Source organism: Hippichthys cyanospilos, chromosome 19, assembly GCF_059441005.1.
Source record: "Hippichthys cyanospilos isolate Australia breed blue-spotted pipefish chromosome 19, RoL_Hcya_1.0, whole genome shotgun sequence".
NCBI lineage: Eukaryota > Metazoa > Chordata > Actinopteri > Syngnathiformes > Syngnathidae > Hippichthys > Hippichthys cyanospilos.
Genome location: NC_142387.1, coordinates 12403045 through 12423942, shown reverse-complemented (window position 1 = coordinate 12423942; position 20898 = coordinate 12403045). Strand labels below are relative to the sequence as shown.

At 47.9% G+C, this 20898-nt stretch overlaps 3 protein-coding genes across 4 annotated transcripts in view; 2 read left to right on the top strand and 1 right to left on the bottom strand.

The window, feature by feature from the left end:
* The first annotated feature begins 619 nt into the window (after positions 1 to 619).
* Positions 620 to 4316, top strand: naa50 (N-alpha-acetyltransferase 50, NatE catalytic subunit). Of its 2 annotated transcripts, none has more exons than XM_088401474.1 (5): positions 620 to 808; positions 1832 to 1965; positions 2872 to 2991; positions 3066 to 3132; positions 3260 to 4316. In XM_088401474.1, the coding sequence occupies exons 1-5, from the start codon at positions 801 to 803 to the stop codon at positions 3435 to 3437; spliced, it is 507 nt and encodes a 168-aa protein (XP_088257600.1). In that variant the 5' UTR covers positions 620 to 800; the 3' UTR covers positions 3438 to 4316. The 2 variants fall into 2 exon arrangements, with proteins under 2 accessions (XP_088257600.1, XP_088257599.1); XM_088401473.1 differs by having other exon boundaries at positions 621 to 808; positions 1829 to 1965.
* A 778-nt stretch (positions 4317 to 5094) lies between these two features.
* Positions 5095 to 13506, top strand: usf3 (upstream transcription factor family member 3). The gene is made up of 7 exons (XM_088442010.1): positions 5095 to 5225; positions 5658 to 5777; positions 5859 to 5890; positions 5958 to 6040; positions 6103 to 6199; positions 6782 to 11067; positions 11501 to 13506. Exons 2-7 carry the CDS (start codon positions 5734 to 5736, stop codon positions 13220 to 13222), a joined length of 6264 nt encoding a protein of 2087 aa, XP_088298136.1. The 5' UTR covers positions 5095 to 5225; positions 5658 to 5733; the 3' UTR covers positions 13223 to 13506.
* A 1104-nt stretch (positions 13507 to 14610) lies between these two features.
* The window catches only part of boc (BOC cell adhesion associated, oncogene regulated), a 30220-nt gene continuing 23932 nt past the window's right edge, over positions 14611 to 20898 (bottom strand). The window contains exons 8-17 of the mRNA XM_088402534.1: positions 20565 to 20833; positions 19805 to 19970; positions 19324 to 19392; positions 18837 to 19046; positions 18573 to 18748; positions 17766 to 18174; positions 16712 to 16899; positions 16563 to 16639; positions 16270 to 16412; positions 14611 to 15406 (exon numbers count right to left, since the gene is read on the bottom strand). Of these exons, the coding sequence (XP_088258660.1) occupies positions 15255 to 15406; positions 16270 to 16412; positions 16563 to 16639; positions 16712 to 16899; positions 17766 to 18174; positions 18573 to 18748; positions 18837 to 19046; positions 19324 to 19392; positions 19805 to 19970; positions 20565 to 20833 (1859 nt within the window). The 3' untranslated portion in view covers positions 14611 to 15254. The remainder of the gene's footprint in view (positions 15407 to 16269; positions 16413 to 16562; positions 16640 to 16711; positions 16900 to 17765; positions 18175 to 18572; positions 18749 to 18836; positions 19047 to 19323; positions 19393 to 19804; positions 19971 to 20564; positions 20834 to 20898) is intronic.

The window sequence follows — 20898 nt, the reverse complement described above, 5'->3', positions numbered from 1 at the left end:
CAACAACAGCAATAATAATAGTAACAATAATAATAATATATTGAATATATTTCTCTAACACTAATGTATATTTTAAAAGTATAAATAATAATTTTATGATGTAATTCGACCAAAAGGGCTCGATACCAAAAGTAGCGATAGAATGGAATAGAATAGATTGTCATTGTACAGCAGGTATGCAACAAAATTGGGTGCACTGCTCCAATTTGTGCATATTAAATAAATACGAACAATAAATAGAATAGTACAGTATATCATAGCTTCACAGGCTACTACAAACGTGACTGAAATCCATGAGCCAAAATGGAGTCGCTCGAGAAATTATGCGAGGACAGTTGCCGACTTGATCTGAGATTTGAACCCCAGAACGTTTATTTTCTTAACATATTTTTCATTATGTATAAAAGATCTTGGATTCATTCCAGAAATTATTCGAGTACAGTTGCCGAATTTAGCTCGGTTTAACTCCAGAGCAATATAATTTCCTGACATATTTTTCATTCCTATCTTTTTATCGATCTATCCATCCTCCATGAGGAAAAAAAATCCAGCACACATCATCCTGAAAGATCAAATTCAGGGCATACCTAAATTGAAACCCTAGTGCGCATGCGTAGGGTCAGGGTTGACAGTCTCACAATCGTGGAAAGCAGTGCGGCGGCTAAGCTAACCGTCGCAACGAGCTACATGTGGAGGGTAAAACGGGAAGGCACCCCCGACCCCAACTCTCTCAAATTTCCACGTGTCCGCCCGCTACGACGCTAAAAGTCGAAGCTCGGTGTAAAATATACCCGTTTACAATGAAAGGGTGAGTGTCCGCTTCTTAAACTGCGAATGAAGTTGTTTAACGACTGCATTTTGCCACCGGGGGAGGAGACGGCGAGGCTGCTCGGTCAGCTAGCTTAGCCTAGCCCTGCTAAGCTATTTTTATACTCCGTACGCGAGCCGGGAGGTGGGAAAAAATAAAAAAAAAACTCCACCCCAACGACAGCGCCGTTGATGGTCAAAAGCCATCGAGGATTGCCCGCCGATTTTAAGCCGTTGCTTGTGGAACGCTGGCAACGGGTGCTAACCGGCTATTCCCGATACTTACCTACGAATGTGAGGGGTTTTCAGGTTAATCGGACAACGGGTAAATTCGATGGCAAGAAAACGCGGAACTCGATCTAGTTTGGTGCGCATATAAAAAAATAATAATCGAGTGACATTTTTATTTTAGAGTTTCGGAATGTAGGCACGTAATGTCAGCGATGACAATTTGAGCTCTGGGTTTAAGATGGTTCGTCTTCGTTTGGCTTAACAGTTTTGCGGTCACGGGTTCGAAACTCGACTGTGTGGACATACATGAACTTGTTTGCATGGATTCATAACATTTTAACTTGAGTGAGAAGTTTCGAAATGTCCAGTGGCGTCACTGGCCACTATAAATCGGCTACAAGGTATAGAAGATATAATTGTGGTGTGTGTCGAGGGTGTACCTCACTTTTGTCCCGAAAGTCAGCTGTAATAAGATCCAAATTGGATATATGGGTTCAGCTCGGTCTTCTTCACCTTTCTCCTGCATTGTCAGTGGAACTGTGTATGCGAAAGAATGGTGAGCATTCACTAATGCTGCTGTGTCTACAATGCATTCAAACTAGAAGCTATTGTTTGTTACAACAACAACAACATTTCTAAAGATTTTCAAGCAACATAATTGCACAGCACAAGAAGAAGTTAATAGTAAAACTGAATAAAGCAAAGCTACTCACCGATGATGACCATATTTTCAGGTTCCCCTTGAGTAGCTTGACATGTCAGCCCTGTGACCGTTTCGCTCTTGCTCCAGTAGCCGGATCGAGTTGGGGGACGTGACGCCCCACAACATCAAGCAGCTGAAGCGCCTCAACCAGGTTATCTTCCCCGTCAGCTACAACGACAAGTTCTACAAGGACGTGCTGGAGGTGGGCGAGCTCGCCAAGCTCGGTAAGCCGCGGCTCAAATTAACACGCGTTGTGAGTCTAAGTGACCCATTTCAAAGATTTATTTTTGTCTAATTGATAATAAACATATGCGGTTGATGTATTTTGGTCTTTTTTTTTTAATAAGAAAATCCCGGGTCAAAATGACCCAATAATATTATTACTGTTTCGGAGCGGGGAAAGGCAACTTCAAGATGTGTTAGTTATATGGATTTCACATAAAACCTTTGGATAATTACACCAAATTGACCCAGGGTGTTTTTACTATTTCAGAGAAACAAACGTAACACCCGGGTATAAATTAATTATTGCCTCGGTTACTTGGTGAGTGGGTTAACAATTAAACAAAAAGTGTTTTTGACACTTTTTGGATGAATATACACACCTCCAGGTTATTTTGACCTTGAGATATTATTGCCGTTTTTTGCAAAAAGAACATAAATTACTGGTTCAAATAAAATATTGGACCTAGATTTTACACATTTCTGACACGGATGACTTAATATGCCCAGAGTCAAAATGACCCAGGGGCATTATTATATATAAGTATTATGTTATAATATTTGTATTTCTGATATGAAACAATTCACTGCCATGTAAACATCAAACTACTGAAAGATTCATATAGAGAATAACATTCATGTTGAGTGTTAAAATTAGACTTGAAAAATAGTAATAAAGGCAGCTTTTTGACTTATGATCATTTTCATAATTTGAGTTAATCGTATCAGGTTAACCACCATCCTGGAAAGTGTTGTGTTCAAATTGAAACGTTTCCCTGTATATCCAAGCAACTATGAATAATGTAGAAACGCCCATTGGGAAAAACCCTGAGTATGGGAGGATGATTAAGTGGAAGCGTGTGCGCGTTTGTGCGTGCGTGGCTCTTTTTGTTTCTTTTGTCTGGTAGCATACTTCAATGACATTGCGGTGGGGGCCGTGTGCTGCCGAGTGGACCACTCTCAGAACCAGAAGCGATTGTACATCATGACGCTGGGCTGTCTCGCGCCTTACCGGAGACTGGGCATTGGTGAGCCTCACAAAATGGAGGAAACCTATTTATGTATTACATTTATATTAATGTAAACTTAACATTGTGTGTAGGTACGAAGATGCTGAACCACGTGCTCAATATCTGTGAGAAGGATGGCACTTTTGACAACATTTACCTGTGAGTGTCCCATGTCTCCCGCTATAAATTTGAAAGTCTGTGAAGACGTATAAATCAGTCTTTGGGATTGAATGAGTTAATTGATGACGTAACAATATATATATATTTTTTTTAACCGTTCCAACAGTCACGTGCAGATCAGCAACGAGTCGGCCATCGACTTTTACCAGAAGTTCGGCTTCGAGATCATCGAGACGAAGAAGAACTACTACAAGAGGATAGAACCGGCAGACGCGCACGTTCTGCAGAAGAGCCTCCGCAGCCCGAGCGCGCCGTCCAGCAGGGAGCTACAGAAGTCGGAGTAGGGCGGGCGGACGGGGCGTCACCCGCTTTTCGGAAAAACCAGCACACCTGACCTGCGGATAAAAGAACTGTGACGAACGCCCTCACTTCCACAAGGACGCTTTCAAAGAACACATTGGAGAAGAAGAAACAATAATTGGCAATTCTGAGTTTGTTTTTTTGCCCCCCCTTATTTAATTGACAAAATGTCTCAAAAGTCCTTCTCCGATTGACAACCCAGATTGTGGCGGTTGCGACGCATACTTTGTGTTTGACTTGGTTTTGATGCAGTTCTACGAGCAAAATAGGGACAGGGGGATGGTATTCATAGTTTCTGGTTTTGTCACGGTTTAAAAGCCCGACGCGTGATGTTTCGTGCGGAGTGAAGGGAACACGTTTGGATGTCTTCTCCGTGGGCCGTGAGGAGCGGCGAACAAGGTGGCGGTGCGTTTGAAACGACTTCATTTAAAACCCATTTGGCTCTTTTTGTTTGGTTTTATTTTCATTTTACATTGCAGAGGTTAAGCGTTTCAGAGGTTCTCCTGGGTTTGAAAAATAGTATTGAATGTCAGTGCCTTCTTCCCCAAAGGGGAAAGGCCGGATCTTTTGGGGATGGAGGGCGACACGGCAGAGCTGGTCCCCCCCCCCCCGCAACAACTTTCTGCCATGTCTTGGCTGCCAAAGTTGTTCCGCTTGTGGTCTTTGGAATGGCTTGCGCACGCACGCGCGAGCGTGTTTTGCCCAGAGGAAGCTCTGACTCCGAATGCATGCAAGGAGACTTGTGTCCTCTCTCTACTGTAGTATAAAAAGCATGGTTTCTTTCTTTGGAGAATTTTATCTTTTTCTGGAGCTCTATATTGTATGACTTTTTAACGTCTAAATAAATTACTATTTGCAGTAAAGATGTTGTCTGTCATGAAAATACAAGTACGATGAGTAATTCAAATCGCCCTTTGACGATCAGCTTTCTTTGTACGGAGATCCGAAAGTGCCAAAATTAAATATATACATGTAACCATTAAATACTTAAATAAATTGGCATTATTTAAATGGTTCATTAGCTAAATTGTCAATTCATTCAATGTTTCATTGATTTAAAATGGGATTAAGTCTTGTTAAATGTGTTTTTGATTAAATTATTATATGTACTGTGATTGGCTGGAAACCAGTTCAGGGTGATGGAAAACGGCTGAGATTTGTACCAGCACACCAGTGACCCTAGTGTGAACAAGCGGCAAAAGAATATGGATATGTAAAAAAAATAAAAATACACAAGTGCCAAAATTAAATAATTGTACCAATAAACACGTTTGTCATTAAATGTTTTACTGTATTAATTAAATATGGAATTAAATCAGTTGTATTATATGTAAAAAAAATATATACTCGTTGGCTCTCCTCTTCCTTTCCATTTCTAACTATGATTATGACAAAAAAAAAATAGTAATAGTAAAAAAATAGTATTTTTAAATAAAAAAAAAAACTTGTGTGGATAATTAAGTAAGTATTCGAAAATCCTGCAGACCAAAAAAAAAATCCCGCAAATCCTTTTAAGTTAAATTTGTGAAAAAATAAATATAGTACACGCATACAAATCGTGTGAAGCGTGCACGCGAAAGTTTGCGTCACCCCAAACTGTTGAATCTGATTGGCTCTCCGCTCTCTGAACGCCCGCCTCTTCTTGCAGCAAGGATTGTTTTGGGATCAGGGTTGAACTAGCATGCTAGCTAGCTAGCAAACACTTAGCATCTCGTACTCCACTCTAAAGTCGTCGCAAGCGCTGACACTTGGATAAAATGTCCAAATTACAGGTCAGTGGGAACAAGCGCGCTTATAACATCATTTTATCAGCTTAGTAGTTGCTCACCGCTGCTCGTTTTCAGCTTTATAAATGAGCTAGGCTAACCATTAGCGAGCTAACCGGAATAAGCATAGATTACTATTTACTTTGTGTTTGGATCAGTAGCGTAGAAAATAAATAGCTATTGCATAGTTTTGAGCTATAAGTTATTTTATGTCACATCGTAGGCGCAAACGCATGCAAATTAACTCATTTGCATGACAGCACTGCAGGTTAGTTGCAAAGCTAACTTAAGATTGTGGTTGTAGCAGAGGAACTGTGCATTTTGAACGTGGCAACGCTTGGTTGTAAATTGCGAGAATTTCTACAATTTATACTCACGGACGTATTTTATGCATGTTTTATCATCGCGGAAGTTGTTGCATGGATGTTTGCATCGCAGGACGGCCACAGGAAGGATCTCAGGTCGAACTGGTGAGTGTGTTGCCTAGCCTGATAGGCAACCGGGTTGGAAAAAGATGCCAGAGATGACTGAAACCGAGACAACTGGTCGAAAACCAAAGTAAGGCGTTCTTGGAACTATCAACATTGCTGTAAAGGACGACCTGTGTGTATTTAAGTACTTTTCCCAACTCTTTTGCAGAAAGAAGAAAAACAAAGAATCCCACAATGCAGGTATAATATTTAAATGTGTAATCTGTGTTGACCTTGGAGCTACATACATTTCCTCTCTTTTGTCCAGTCGAGAGACACCGCAAGGAGAAGATTAATGCCGGGATTACTCGCATTGGCAATCTGTTGCCCTGTTCACAAGCACTTAAGCAGGTACGATGCAATCAACTGTGGCAAATTCAGTTCAGTTCACTCACCGTCGTTTCTTTACGCAGAGTAAGAACATGATTCTGGACCAGGCCTTTTGCTACATCACCCAGCTGAAGAATCAAAATGATGCAATGCTCCTGGAAGGCGGAGATAAAGTTCAAGGTGAAGTTTTGCCAAAGCTGATATTTCTGTTGTGAATGATCAAAATTTTTCCTATAGCAGGAAATATCACATTTCCTTTAATAGCAGCAGGGCATAATTATTTAACTGCAGGGAGGAGAAGGCGTTTATATGACAAGAGGCGTGTTTATTTTTTAACAAATGCGGATGAATCGGCGTCACTGATTGGAAAGTCAAATAATAAGTCAATGTCAACCATGATATTTGATACCATTATATAGCGGTTTTCAAACGAGGGTGCGAATGGTCAAGAAGACACATGTGAAGACACATATGAGACTTGAGCATGATTTTGCAGGTCTCACCAAATCTAATTTGATCCTCGTTAAGGCTGTGTCAAGAACAGTAGTTTTTATTTTCAAATTAAGCGAAAATTAAGTGGACTATTAGGCAACTTATTGCTAAATTGTTTGACTCCTTCGCAACACAGTGTTGCCTTTTATTTTAGGTTTGATATGGATGTGCATTGTCATCAGTGATACAAAAAAAACAAACAACGTGACTAAATACTGCGCATATACTGTGCATGTGACAAATGGTTGTTTATGTCCCGGGTCTGTGCAGCGGAGGAGATCCGTCGACTGCGGCGTCATTGCGAGGAGCTTCGCAAGGAGAGCGCCCACTACATCGAGCTCCTCAAAGCCCACGACATCAATATCCTGGAAGATCCCACGGTCCACTGGAAGGGCAAGAAGCGCTGTGCCAAAGTGGCCAAAGTCACCCCCACCCATCAGCTTCCCAAGGGGATAATCGTCTATTCCAACGGCAACGTCGCATGCCCCGCGGGGAAAGAGAGCAGCCCCGGGAAGCAGCCCTCGGAAACCGTGATCCTTCAGCCCCAGTCGGAGGCGAACGTGAGGGTGAACGGAGCCTTGCTTCAAGTGACTTCCTCCGCGGCGGCGCTTCACCCTTCTTCAAGTGTCGCCCGCTCGACGGCGGGCCTGGCGGTGGTGGAGCAGCGTGTGATTGAGAAGCCGCCACTTCCGCCCTCCGTGTCCTACATCGCCCTCCAGCTCCCGGCCGTAAACCCCGGGCTGCCCCAACCGCCCGCCGCCCCTACCCTGACCAACGTAGCCCCCAGTACAGCATCTCCGCTTCCAATGCCCGTCTCCTGTCTCACCACAATAAACCAGACCGTTAGGGACACCGCCCCCAGGACTATAAGTTACACTGCCATCCCCAACAGTCAAGCCCTTCTCAGGGCGGGGGCGGCGGGGAGCACGCAGACCACGTGGACAACTCTGCAGATGGCGGGCAACACAGTGCAGCCCGTCTGCCAGAGTCTGGGCAGCACCACCCAAGCTGTCCACCAGGTGACAGTGTGTCCCCTGGGCACCAAGCCTCCTCCCGTTCAGCCCATTCAAATCCACATGCAGCCTCAACAAGCCCCCGTGACCGCGCACATTCAGGCGAGGGCGCCCCAGTTGCGCTCGGCCATCCCGGTCCTCGCCCCGCAACCGCAGTGCGCCGTGCTCCCGCAGCCGCCCGTGGCCGTCGTTTCTCAGCCGCAGCCGGCCGTGCTCCAGCCGGCGGCGCTCGTCCCGCAAGCTCAACCGCAGGCCACCGTGCTGCCCCTCCTGCAGACCATGCAGGTGCTGCAGGTCAACCCGAGCGGCGCAGCGGCCACGGCGCCGCAGAGCAGCAACAACCCCAGCGTGGTCATCCTGCAGCAGGCCAACTCCTGCCCGAGCCAGCCCGTCATAAGAGAAGAAGTGAGCAACCCAACGCCGTGTCAACATATCGTCATCATCCAGGCTCCCAATCAAGTCGCGCCCACCCCTCCGAACCCAAAGGTCGGCTTGGTGCCCGCCCCCGCCGCTGCCCCTGTTTCAATACCCACCACCCAAACACCCAACACTTCTCCGTCGACGTTGCAGAACGTGGGCGGAAAGCAGCTGGTGCACATCCTCCCGCGTCCGGTGAGCCTTCCGTCACAGACGAGCCAGACGCCCGCCGGAGTCCAAACCACACCCCAGACCATCACTGTGAACGGGCAGGTTTTTGCCCTCCAGCCCATGAAGACTTCGGACAAAAGCGCTTCCCAAAGTACAATCCAACTGGTCCAGCCTACAACCACGGAGGAACCCACCACCAACGTGGCTCTCAAGAGTCTCGGGGCCCTCAGTAGTCTGAACCAGAGCATCTCTCAGGGCCTTCCGATTAGCATTTCCAGCCAGAGCAACAACAACGGCGCCCTCCCGCTTCCCGCCACTCCACCCGCAGTGGTCCAGCAGAAAGGACCTTCTGCTGAGACCGTCCCCGGAGCCGCCGTGGTCCTGCCTGTCCAGCAATTACAGGCGCCGCGACTGAGCCCGGTCAAATCAGGACTAGCTGCTACCGCGTCGAAACCGGCCGCAAAGAGGCTGCGAACGACTCTCCACGCAAAGCGGTCAACTGCAAAAAGGACCAAAGCATCTAAGAAAAGCCAGCTCAGCCAGCCTAGCTCGAAGGAAAACCAGAGAACGTCTCAGGCCTCGGACATTCCTCCCGCAGCCGCCACCGCGGCGTCTTCTGAAACGGTACCAAGTGTCACTCCCCCACAGAGCTCGCCCAAAACGGTCGTTTGCGTTACATCCAGCGTATTTAGTCAAGGCCGACCACAAAGTGTCAGCTCAAAGCCCGAGGACGCTATTTTCAGTCAAGCTACCGCGACTGTTTCGGTGAGCGCAGTTGCGGCGACCACAGTTGCTGCGAGTCCGGTCGCGACTGTCAGCGCGACATCAGTCACGCCTCCAGTGAGCGTAGCCGCGGCCACTAATGACAAAGCGGCCGCCGTTTCAAACGGAAGCTCGGTGCGAGACAAGCCTGTCGAATCAGAAGCTAGCAGTGTAGCCGCCGGAACCACGCAGGGTCACTCCACTCTTTCCTCTACGGTGTCTAAACCTAGCAAATGTGTTGTCGCCGCTACGAGTGGTAGCGATGTTGTGAAAAGCGCCGCCGCTGCCGCTTCGGATTCAGTCTGCACCACAGCAGTCGTCCCCGCAACGGCAAATACACAATCCGTATCTTGTCCCCAGAGACCCAGCAACACAGATCCCGTGCCTTGCAGTAAAGCGCCCACTCCTTCATCCGTCGCGTCCACAACTCCGCCGGTTATGACAAAGCCGCCCGATCCGAACGTGCCAGTCCAAGTTGAAGTCCCTCGGCCAGCAGGGAAGAACATACAAGACCAAGAAGTGACACCTGCTCCGAGCCTAGCAGCACCCACGTCGGATTCAACACCTAAGAAAGACTTTGTGCTATCTCACGGGGTTTACACCAACCTGGATGATCAAACGATGGAGCCCCCCGTGACGGATTCCTCCATGTCCACGGTCGCAGGGGGTGGTAGAGGATTTTCTGTGGCCTCCATGCTGCCTCCGGGTCAGGCCATGAGTGCCTCCTCAGGTTCCTTTGGGACCTTTACCTTCACGTCCGAGCAGGCTGAGATGCTGGCGTTGGCCATGTTAGAACAGGACAGTCCAGGGAGGAGGGCCGGAAGCTGCGCAGGGGCCGACGTGGCCCCGGCAGCGTGGCAACCGCCGAAAGGTCCTCCCAGTAAAGAAAAAGCCCCCACTGTGCAGCAGGCCAAAGTGTCCAAACCCGTAGACCCGGTGAAACCTCCGATTCAGGTGTCCGTCAGAGGCCAGGTTGGCGACGTGTCCGTCAGTGGGACTGGCGGAAGCAGGCGTCCTCAGAACCCGGCTCATCTCATCACCTACTCTCAGTCCCAGCCCCTCCCCCAAGCGCAGACTCCGAGCTCAGCCCAAAGCGGGACCGTCGCCAGCTTGAGCGTCAACAACCTGATCCGGCCCAGCTCCTCCCAGCAAGCTTACCCGGGCTCTCCCAGCCTGGCGGGCCAGCAGTGCTCGGTCCCCTCGCCCGCCGCCTCGGTCCACATCCCGCAAACGTCCAACAACGTGCTGTCGCCCTGCTCGGGTGCGGCCCAGCTGAACGAGTACGCCCCCATGAAGACGGCTTTGATGAGGGCTCAGGCCGAGCGACAAGTCAAGATCCTCTCCAAGCGGCAGGCCCAGGAGGAGGCCATGCTCAATTCCGGGAAGCGTCAAAAACCCTGCCCGCCGCCGGCGCCCACCGTGGGCCACATGGATGTGAAAGGAGCGGACCACGGCCAGATGATGGTGGGCCAACTCCCTCCCTCGTCCTCGGCCATGGCGAGAATCAACTCCGAGGGCGCCCTCTTCTCCACAAACTCCTTCATGAGCACGGTAGTCCGATCCACGAACGCCCACTGCCCTCCCGAGCAGAACCAGCCGGGGGTTCTCCACCCTCCTCAGGCGCATCCTCAACATCCCGCCAGCCAGTTGGGCCAACACGCGGGAGGCAATCTTTACATGAAGCAGCAACAGCAGGAGCAACAAAGGCACCACCTGTACCATCTGCAGCACCACCTAACCCAACCGGACCCGGCGCAGCGCCACTCTCTACACCAGAGGGCGCTGCAGCAAGAGCAGCACGCGCAGAAGAAGAGGGGCCTGGTCCGAGGCAGCCAGACCGGCTCGCCCGGCGCCGCCGTGGCCGTGGCCATGCAACAGAAGCAGCAGCACCTGGAAAAGTCGTCGGTCCCGCAGCAGCACTCTCATCCGCAGCAGGCGTCGCATCCGCAGCAGGCGTCGCACCAGCAGCACGCGTCGCAACAACCGCAGCAGCCGCATCAAGCGTCGCATCCGCAGCACCAACACCATCAACAGCTTCAGCAGCAGCAGAACTCCCACAGCAGGCACCAGCAGCATTTACAACAGATCCAACAGCAGCAGCACTTTCGACACCAGGAGAAGAGCTGCGAGGCCCAGGCGGCGGGGGCTCGAGCCCACCACGGGAACCACCTGGCGCAGCAGGATCACCACAAGGTACGACCCTTATCTCTTTCAATCCTAAGGATGTATTTTTACGTTTTTGTTTTCCCTTGAAATAGTCCAGACATTCTTGTATATTTTTTTTTTTTAGTTTGGTTGTTTTTTTTACTCATAATTGTGTTATTTTCAAAGCAAGGGTTATTAGAAGAGGTGATTGTAAAGGTGCTCCAAGAGCTACATAGGGCTGCAGGATTAATCAAATTTTAATCACAATCACAATATAGGCTGCCACAATCAATTAATAAGATTTTCGACTATATTAATGCTTTAAACCCGGCTACACTACATATCAAATCAAGCACTTTTTTATCCTACCACCAGGGGGCATTGTCTCCTATTTGTTTGCATCGTGCAGCCCTATCCTGACATTTACTAAGTGCCGCTGAAAGAACTTAATGATGTTTCCATTTTGTGCGTCTCGCCTCAGCCGGGTCAAGACCACAGCGCCATGCAGAGGATGATGACCTCAAGGACGCTGGAGCAGCAGCAGCAGCAGCAGCAGCTCATCTCGCCGCCCAGCAACCCGGCGTCGCGTTCATCCGAGCTGTCGTGCGCACCATCCCGCCAGGAGCGCCACCGCGTCTCCAACTACTCAGCCGAGGCGCTGATCGGGAAAAGCACCTCGAGCGCCGATCAGCAGCAGCGCATGGCGCACCACCTCCAGCCCGGCCGGGGCGGCGCCGCGCCCGAGCAGGGCGACCTGCGCGGCTACATGGATGCGTCCGGGCGAGGGAAGGCCAACGTGGGACACAACCCGCAGGGCAGACTCTCGTCGGACCACCCGGGTCCGGCCGACGTTCAGCGCGTGTCCGAGTGTCCGCCGTTCAAAAGCATGGCGGCGGGAACGGGCGCGCACCAGCTTGCCGCTTTTGAGGCTCAGGGTTCCCGCGGGAGCGACATGGCCCCCAAGACGCAGCGGGCGCAGCAGCAGCAGGCGTCCTTCCGCATGGGTCCGGGCCCCCCGCCGGACGGACGAAACCGCGGCCCGGGCGGCGGTTATGCGGGGGTTCACCTCGGCCCGCAGGGGGCGCACGTGGGACCGGCGTTGCTACGCGATCAGGAAGCTTGTCACCAGACTTTCATGCAGAGCCTCCTGTCCCCTGAAGGGAACCACCAGAGGGGGGCACAGTGCTGCCCGCCGGTCGGCATGGAGTACCCCTCGGGGGACCTCCAGACCAAAGCGTCCAGCCCCAACCAGAAAGCGCCCACCATGAACAAAAACCACATTTCTCAGGTCAACGCCAATATGCACGGCGGCGTGCGGCCGGTCCACCCCCCTGAGCCGGGCCGGCCCTCGGCGCCGTCGAGGCCGCCCGTCAGCCAGCATTCGCGCCACGCGCCGCCCGCCAAGCTGAGACCCGGCGAGCGCCCCCGCTCGGGAACGCTGCGTCCCGGCAACCCCTTTGAGCCCGAGGGCCACCTGCCCCTCCCCTCCGGGGGCGGCGTCCTCCTGGGCCGGCCGCAGTCGGGCGGCGAGGCGCGGCGCAGCGCCATCGTCCGCTTCATGGCGGACGGCGCCCAGCCGCCCGCCGACAACAACCTGGTGGCGGAGCAGCACCTGGCGCAAAACTTCGGCTTCCCGTTCATCCCCGAGGGCGGCATGAATCCGCCCATCAACGCCAACTCCACCTTCATGCCGCCCGTCAGCCAGCCCAACGCCTCGCGCACGCCCTCCCTGCTGCCCGTCGAGCCGCAGAACACCCTCCCCTCCTTCTACCCCTCCTACTCGCCGGCCGCCCACCCCAGCCTGCCGGGCGACGTCACCCTGCAGTACTTCTCCAACCAGATGTTCAGCAGCCCCGGCGGCGACAAGCCCAGCGCGCCGCCGCCCCTCAACAACCGCTTCGGCTCCATCCTTTCGCCCCCCCGCGCGGTGGGCTTCGCGCAGGCCAGCTTCCCGCTGCTGCCCGACATGCCGCCCATGCCCATCGCCAACTCGTCGGGCATCACGCCGCACATCTCCAACTTCAGCCTCACCTCGCTCTTCCCGGAGATCGCCGCCGGGATGCCCGCCGACGGCTCGGCCATGCCCATGTCGCCGCTGCTGTCGCTCGCCAACGCCTCCGCCGCCGACTCGGGGAAGCAGCCCAACAGGCCGGCGCACAACATCAGCCACATCCTGGGACACGACGGCAGCTCGGCCGTGTGACCCCCCCCCCCCCCCCCCCCCCTCCCAAATGATGCACTTCAAAGTTTACGAGCAACGTTTTCGGTTTAAAGAAGAATCCATTGTATGTTTGTCACAATAATTCTTTGGGTTTCTCTTTGTTGACAAAGAATTCAGCATTATTGTAATTAAGTTATATCAGGTTATACTGTACAGAAAGAATCAGGACAAATTTGTAAATACACACGTTTCATATCAGAAGGTTAGATTGTGTATTTGTACATAAAGATAAAAATGGATTAATAAAATTTATAAGACGTTTCAAATGGCTGCCTGCTCAAAGTTTGTCTTGCCACTAGGTGGCGATTTTTGACTTCTTGTAGTCTATAGTTGAAAAACCTAAATATTGTACATTGTATTTATTTTTATACCATATTGTATCATTGTTCCAGATTCTAGAACAATGTTTTTGTTGCATTTTTATTAAACATCTTATTAAATTGTAGAATCTAGAAACTTAAATAGTTTGAAATATTTAGAATGGTTCGAAGATATTTAATCATAGCTCAAGTTCGTATAGGCTAAACGTTAAAAACATTTTTTTCGCACACATAACCCCGTGATATCGTGGGGGAAAATGCCTAACCAACACAATTATAAGCATAATAAATATAAATTTCAATAATTCGAAAGTATTTGCTTGCACGTCTGAACGAATTTAGCAGTCCAAGCTGTATGAATTTAATTTATTTGGAAGCATTTTGACAGCAATTTTTTACTCCGGGTTGACATGTTCAGGCTTCCGTATTATATCCGTCGATTGACTTACCAGCTACGCCAATTTTCTCACTCCATTTTCTGCTTTCTGGCTCGTATGAGAGGTTTGCTGTGTTGTTCGAGTCCAAGCGACCACAGACCACAAAGATTTTTCTTTCCTGCGTTTTCCTTGTCCACGTGTACTCATTTTGCGAGAGTTTGATATCACTGTCAAAAACGCACCTGTCGCCATTTTTAAACAACACGCCAACATGCTTGATGCATTTGATTGGCTGAATGCGCTTAACTGGAAGTGACGCTATTTCCGCCTATTGCCGGATCTATTTATAACTCAATAAACGGTAATATTAAATTCATGAATTAGTACAGCTGGGCTGTTCAGCGCAAATAAGGGGTTTTTCAGATTTTTTTTCATTACAAGTCAACGAAAGGTAATACTTTGGAATTGGCAGTTGTTTTCGCTCACGTGACCGGTGGCCATCTTGCGTTGCCACAATTACAATTAAGTAGTGTCATGCATTTTTTTTCTAATTTATCAAACACGTAAAAAAAATAATTACACAACAATTACACCTTTTGATCTTGAATTTAAAATTTAAACACCAAACCTTTTGATTATTTTTTTAAATAAAAATGCACCACAAACAAACAAATCGGCTTCATAAGCTTTTATTTACATGCAATAGTGCTCCAGCGTAGAGTAGACACACACACACACATACACACGGATGCTACACTGTGAATTTCCTTCATTTTTGCTGCCACGTGAAAGGCAACGTGAGAAATACTGACACCCATGGCAGGCGGCCATTTTGGTAACCAAGCAGGTATGAATTCAGCTTATCGGTGACTGATAGAAAAATGTCCATATTCCTGTTCAGTGACTTGAAAAAAATAAATAACTATACAACGCCATCTTTTTCACACAATGTAGCATATGCTTGCTAATAGCTTGTTAATGATGCGGTTATTGTTATACATAAGTTATTGATGGATCCCTAAATACGCTGTGGAATGAGCCACGCGACAAGTGCTGGTGAAAACAAACAAAAAAAATCTTTACAGTTGTTATAGAATTTGACTTTTTTTACATCAAAATAAAAAACTGTACATTTGCAAAACAACTGAAAATTATGAATAAAAAGATTTTAAAAAAGGGTGGGATCTGTGAATAGAGCCTCTTTCGATATGAAAATAACCTTATATACAGTTATCAAACATATTTACAAAGGCATAAATATATAAATACTGTGTTTGTGGTACAAAAATAAATAGATTTCTCCATAAAAAGTCTGTTTTAAGCATATGTTGGTTGACAGGGTGGGACGTCTATGTCCGGTACGGAATTGGCGTCTTGGGATTGGGGCGTCGTGGCGGTGGACGATGATGACGACGTGGTGAAAATTCCTTCGTCTTCCAGAGAAACGACGGCTGGGAAAGATGCCACTTCTGCATTTAGACGAGGAGAAAAAATTAATTTGTTGTATTAAATGGAGGAGGGGCGTGGACACATACGCCAAGCGTTGGTATGGGGCTATCACTTGCTAAAAATGACAAGTTATTGTAGTAGAAAAAGCCCATTAATTTATTTACATTTTAAGAAAAGAATTAATCATAAACATGGATTTTAAAAACCTTGAAAATTGCCATTGCAATCAGCTTTCTCCGGAATATTAACAATATAGAAAAAAAAAAAGATTTTTGTATTTTTCAAATTTAGTTTATTATTTTACTCTATTTTTAATCTTTTTGATCTTTTAATCTATGTTAATCTTTTAATCTATTTTAATCTTTTTGATCTTTTAATCTATTTTCATCTTTTTAATCTATTTTCATCTTTTTAATTTTTTTAATGTATTCTCATCTTTTTAATATTTTTATAGATTAGCATTAGTAAATATGTATATAGTACCTGCACTTTTCACTACTGTCAAACAAATAAATCAAGAATTTAGATTTTTGACAGTTCTACTTTAATAAACTTCGGCGTCAAAGAGCTTTTTTAATTTTTGACGTACGTTTTACGATGACATTTAAAATGACAATATTTAAGAACAGATTACACGGTGTTCAAAAAATGTAGACAAGATTTCAAAAAATGAAGTGTGACAGTTTGTAAATTTAGAGAAAAAAACCAAAATCATATTTATTAAAAAAAAAAAAAAAAAAAAGAGACTCAGAGATTCTTTCTTAAGAATTTACTGTTTTTTTTTGTTGTTTTTTTTACGAAAAGAAACTTGAGTAATTGTTCCGATAGTTGTACGATTCTCTCCAAATATTAGCCAAAGTAGTGAGGAGTGAAAAGGCCGTACTTTGTGAAAGCTCTTCTGTTGCCCCGCCCCCATCCTGGTCCGGCCCGGACTCCGGCTGGTGGTCCAGGTGATGGCAGGACCCCAGGAGTCGGAGCGAGGAGTCATCGCCCGTCCCGAACATCTGCTCGTGGTGCTCGGGAACTCTAAAGGACGGGAAAATCAACCATTGGCATCGAGAACCTGAATGTCATCAAAATTTGTTTGATCATTTGAAGCAAGTGTGTTAGAGAACGGAAACATCCAACATCCAAAACATGCGGATTCTTTGGGTTCTGGCGCGTCTAGAATGTTACCTGGTGCAGCAGCGACACCCGGTGGCCAGCTCATGGGCTAACAAGGTGTCGCACTCCACACCCATATCTAGCTCCTCCTACAAAAAAAAAGGCCAATCAATTAATACAGGCTCTTATTGCTGACAAACTGCGTGGTCTCGGGACGGTACCTGGTGGATTCCCGGGAGACCGCGACACGAGTGATGCTTGTGGACGTCGGGGGGGTAGGCGGCACGCGAGTGGCCATCTGTTGGATAGCGCGCCACCGGCGCCGCCCCCTGCAGAGGCACCATGGTGTACTGGCACGATGGCGACCCGGGGGCGGCCGCCGCCCCGAAGCGCAGGTCCGACATTTGCTCTGGCAAAACAAATGACCAAAATGTTGAACGTCATGGAGGGGAAAAAAAAAAAATCGGTTTCATTTGCGATGTTTGCATTTGTCTGTCATAATGCAATTTCCTTGTCTTTTTTGCGACAGAAGAAGATGGCTGTGGAAGTACTGATTTTGAGTTCAAGCTGCATCTTTATTTGCCAACAGGGAGCACTTTCCACTAGGAAATGCAACAGGCATGTTACTGTTGTGTTGGTGCAGGATTATACCTTTGAATATCATGAATATATACTGTAAATTTTAAACTCCTTTTTTCTTTGAACCCTGCGGCTTGTAATGCTGCGTTTTTTTTGTTTCATAAAGGGAAACAGAAAAAGACTATTAAAGCAATTGATTTTGAGGTTGAACTGCAATTTTACTTGCCACCAGGGGGGCAGTCTTGACTAGTAAACACAATAGACAAGTTACTGCTTTCAGCTTTGAATATCTTATAAATATATACATTTTGGATTCTGAGATGCTCCTTTTTTCTCACTCATTGGACTCTGTGGCTAGTGCCTCTTATCTGCAGTTTTTTTTTTATCAGCCACCAGGCGGGGGCAATCTCCAGGTAAAAAAAGGGAAACAGGAAGATGCTACCGAAGCATTGATTTTGAATTGCTATTTAACTTGCCACCAGGGGGCATCCTCCACTAGTAAACACAATCAGGCGTGTTACTATTGTGTTGGTGCCCTATGCTAACAATCTGAGTGCTATGTTGAAAATATATTGGTTCTGTTCTTATTTTGAAACGTGTTCAATCTGCGAGTAAAAAATGAATCCAAAATTGAAAAAACTTCCATGACTTCACTTTTTCTAGAGTAAAATAATAAGAAAGAAAACAAATCTTTACTCTGCTTGGCCCAGGCTCTCCACAGGCAGAAGGGGATGAAGGCGACGATGATGAAGACGAAGGCGCCCGGGACCACGCACACGATGAGGTAGTGCAGGTCGCGAGGGCGCGGCACCAGGCCGCCCGAGCGCCCCGTCTCGCGGCGGGGGCCCTCGGAGGGGGCGGGCCTGTGGTGCTGGGGGCGGGCCTTGGTCTCCAGGATGACCACGTTGCCAAAGTCGCTCTCGCCCTTCTCGTTGAAGCTCTGCATCTTGATGTCGTAGGCCGTTTCGGGCTGCAGGTCGCCGATGGAGTGCCAGTAGCGGTCGCCTTCCACCACGTCCTTTTTGTAGTCGCTGTCGTTGTCGCTGTCCGTGGGACGGTAGTAGATGTAGAAGCCGTAGATGGGCGTGTTGTTCACCGGAGTGTACTGCCAACGCCGCGGGAAAAAAAAAACGGTCATTAGGAGCGAGAATGAACAAGTTTTTGATCATGAGAATAAACACAAGAAAAGAAAACACATTTAATGGGCAATGTTAAATGTATATATTTTCTAAATAAGGGTTAAGAAATAAAATCGTGACGTTGCAAGAAATCAAGACCTGAAAAAAATAAAATAAAAAGTTAATAACCCCGCGCTAAAAAAAGTATGAAAACAAACTGAATTTAAAAACCAAATCTCAAATCGAAATACCAACTAACTAATACCAATGATACAAAATCCAAAACTCTGGATAGGTAAAAAATAAAAAGTAAATGCCAGATTTCCCACAGGAGCCTGAACGCAACGCAATAATAAACAGTAACAAAACTTTTTAGCGTGCTTACCGTCCACTTGAGAATGATGGTGGTCTCATTGATGGCTTCGTTGTAGGTGATGTAGGGTCCGTCCACGGGGCGTTCGTGGGTCCGCCCCCCCACCACCGTGTAGGCCTTGGAAGGGGCGCTGGGCGGGCTGGACCCGATCACATTGACCGCCACCACCCGGAACTTATAGGACGTCCCTACAGGGAACCCAGAGGAGACGACGGCGTCATAAATATGAATTTTCAAACCGAATCCTCCGGCCGATTGCGACGGAAGAGGGCGGACCTTTCTCCAAACCGGTGATCTCCACGGAGAGCCGCGACGGCGGGATGTTCTCCACCGCCGGCACCCAATCCTCGCCGGCCTTCTTCACCTTTTTGTACTCCACGCGGAAGGACTGGATGGGGAAGCCGCGGTTGCCGCGCGGGATCCACGTCACGTACGCAGAGGTCTCCGTCGCCGTGGAAACGGTCGGCTTGTCGGGCGCCTCGGGAGCTGCGGCCGAGAACGCGTGTCAAATGTCAACGTCAGATTGGATCCATTATGACTAGACTTGCGAATTTGACATAGGAAGGTGTTAAAAGAAATAGCAAAAAAATTCCATGGGAATTTTTTTTTTTTTAATTCCCATGGAAATTTTGCAATTAATGTTAATGACACTTACTGCAAGCTCATCCGGCAGACAGAAGTGAAAGAGAGACTGAGAAAAGTGCATGTTAGTCAAAAAAAGGACAGACAAGTTAGTATGATACACAAACGGAGCGACACTCACCCGAAAGCCTTGGCGAGGGAACCGCGGGGGTCTTTGGCAGATCGTTATGACCTCCTAATCCTTTACGACCTGAAAGACAAAGATTTTTAGGAAATGGAATTCATCTAGAGCAGGGGCGTGTCAAACATGCAGCTCGCGGGCCGAACGTGGCATGCTGGGAGGTCCGTTTTGCGATTCATCGTATTTATTTATTTTGCGGCTCTGAGCATTGTAGTGATAATTGTGACCATTGGAGGGCAGTGTTTCCACACTTAAAACACAGCTGTTACCGGTATGCAAGTGTAACTGAAGAATGGAAGTCAATCTTTCATACGGTACCGCGTATCTTTACATAGACAAAGCAAACAATATTCGGTTGGCCTTGAAAGGTGAGTGAAAATGCTAAATATACTGGTCCTCTAAAGGTTTCTTTTTCCAATAACGCTTGGCGCCCTTGATCTATGGCATGTTAGCAAGAGGCTAGCAGAATACGCTAAGGCACCTTTGCCAGTCCTGAAGGTCATCATGGCCGGTTGGCTCAAGCCGGCGCAGTTCTTGGCTGCCATCTCCACCTCGTACAGGCTGTCGGGCTGCAGCTTGGCCAGCATCAGCTTGTGCAGCGAGCCCGATATGCTACTGGACGTCCACTCGGCCGACGGGTCGCCCACCTGTGTGGCGCAGGGGGAAATATTGTACTGTGACTTTATATCAGTTTTGAAAATTTGGCATAATGGACATTTTTTTTTTCACTAGCCTGGCCTTATATCACCCAACTTGGGCTGACTTTGAAAAAGTCATAACATTGTCAAATATAAATATATATTTACTTTCAATCCCTCTAAATGTTCTGTGGGCTCAGCCCTATCCATACATATATCATTTTTGTTATGTGCAAAAATTGTAAAAATGCAACAAAAGCAAAAGTAACTATGCTGTATATTTATATATTTATGACATTTAAATAGGAATATTTATTATGTCATTATTAAGAGTATTATGACTTTTGCATAATGGGAGTCCAGGCTAAGCCAATCATCAAAGTCATTCAAAGGCTTGCAAATGTGGCCACTAGCGCCCCTAAATTTGACATCTATAGGGTGTATCTCTCGACTTCCTGTTTGCAAGCATTTAGAAGGGACAGCAGAGTGGCATATTGAAAGTCGTCTTTTTTTTTTTTTTTTTTTTTTTTTTTTTACAATCTATACAATATTTTAGCCTCCATGTAACGTACAAAAAAAAAAAAAGAATCTACTGGTTCCCACCTTTCTGTACTTGATCATGTATTCCAGCACGGGGGCACCCCGCTCGTGCCGCGGCCTCCACGTGAGCTCGTAGTAGTCGGCTCTGCCCGTGCGGGGCTGGCTGAGGATGATGGGCGCCTCGGCGGGCAGAATCTGGCCCGGTAGCGCGGCGCAATCCAGAGGCAGCGTGGCCCCCGATGCGCCGGGCCTCACGGGCGGCTGCTCCCTCAGAACTTTATCCGGGCTGAGCGGGCGATACATGGAGGGCAGTTTGGCCCTGGGCGGAATCCCTGCCGAGACAAAGCGGGATAACCACCGCTTTCGGCGCCAACGGAATCAATAATCGCTTACGGGA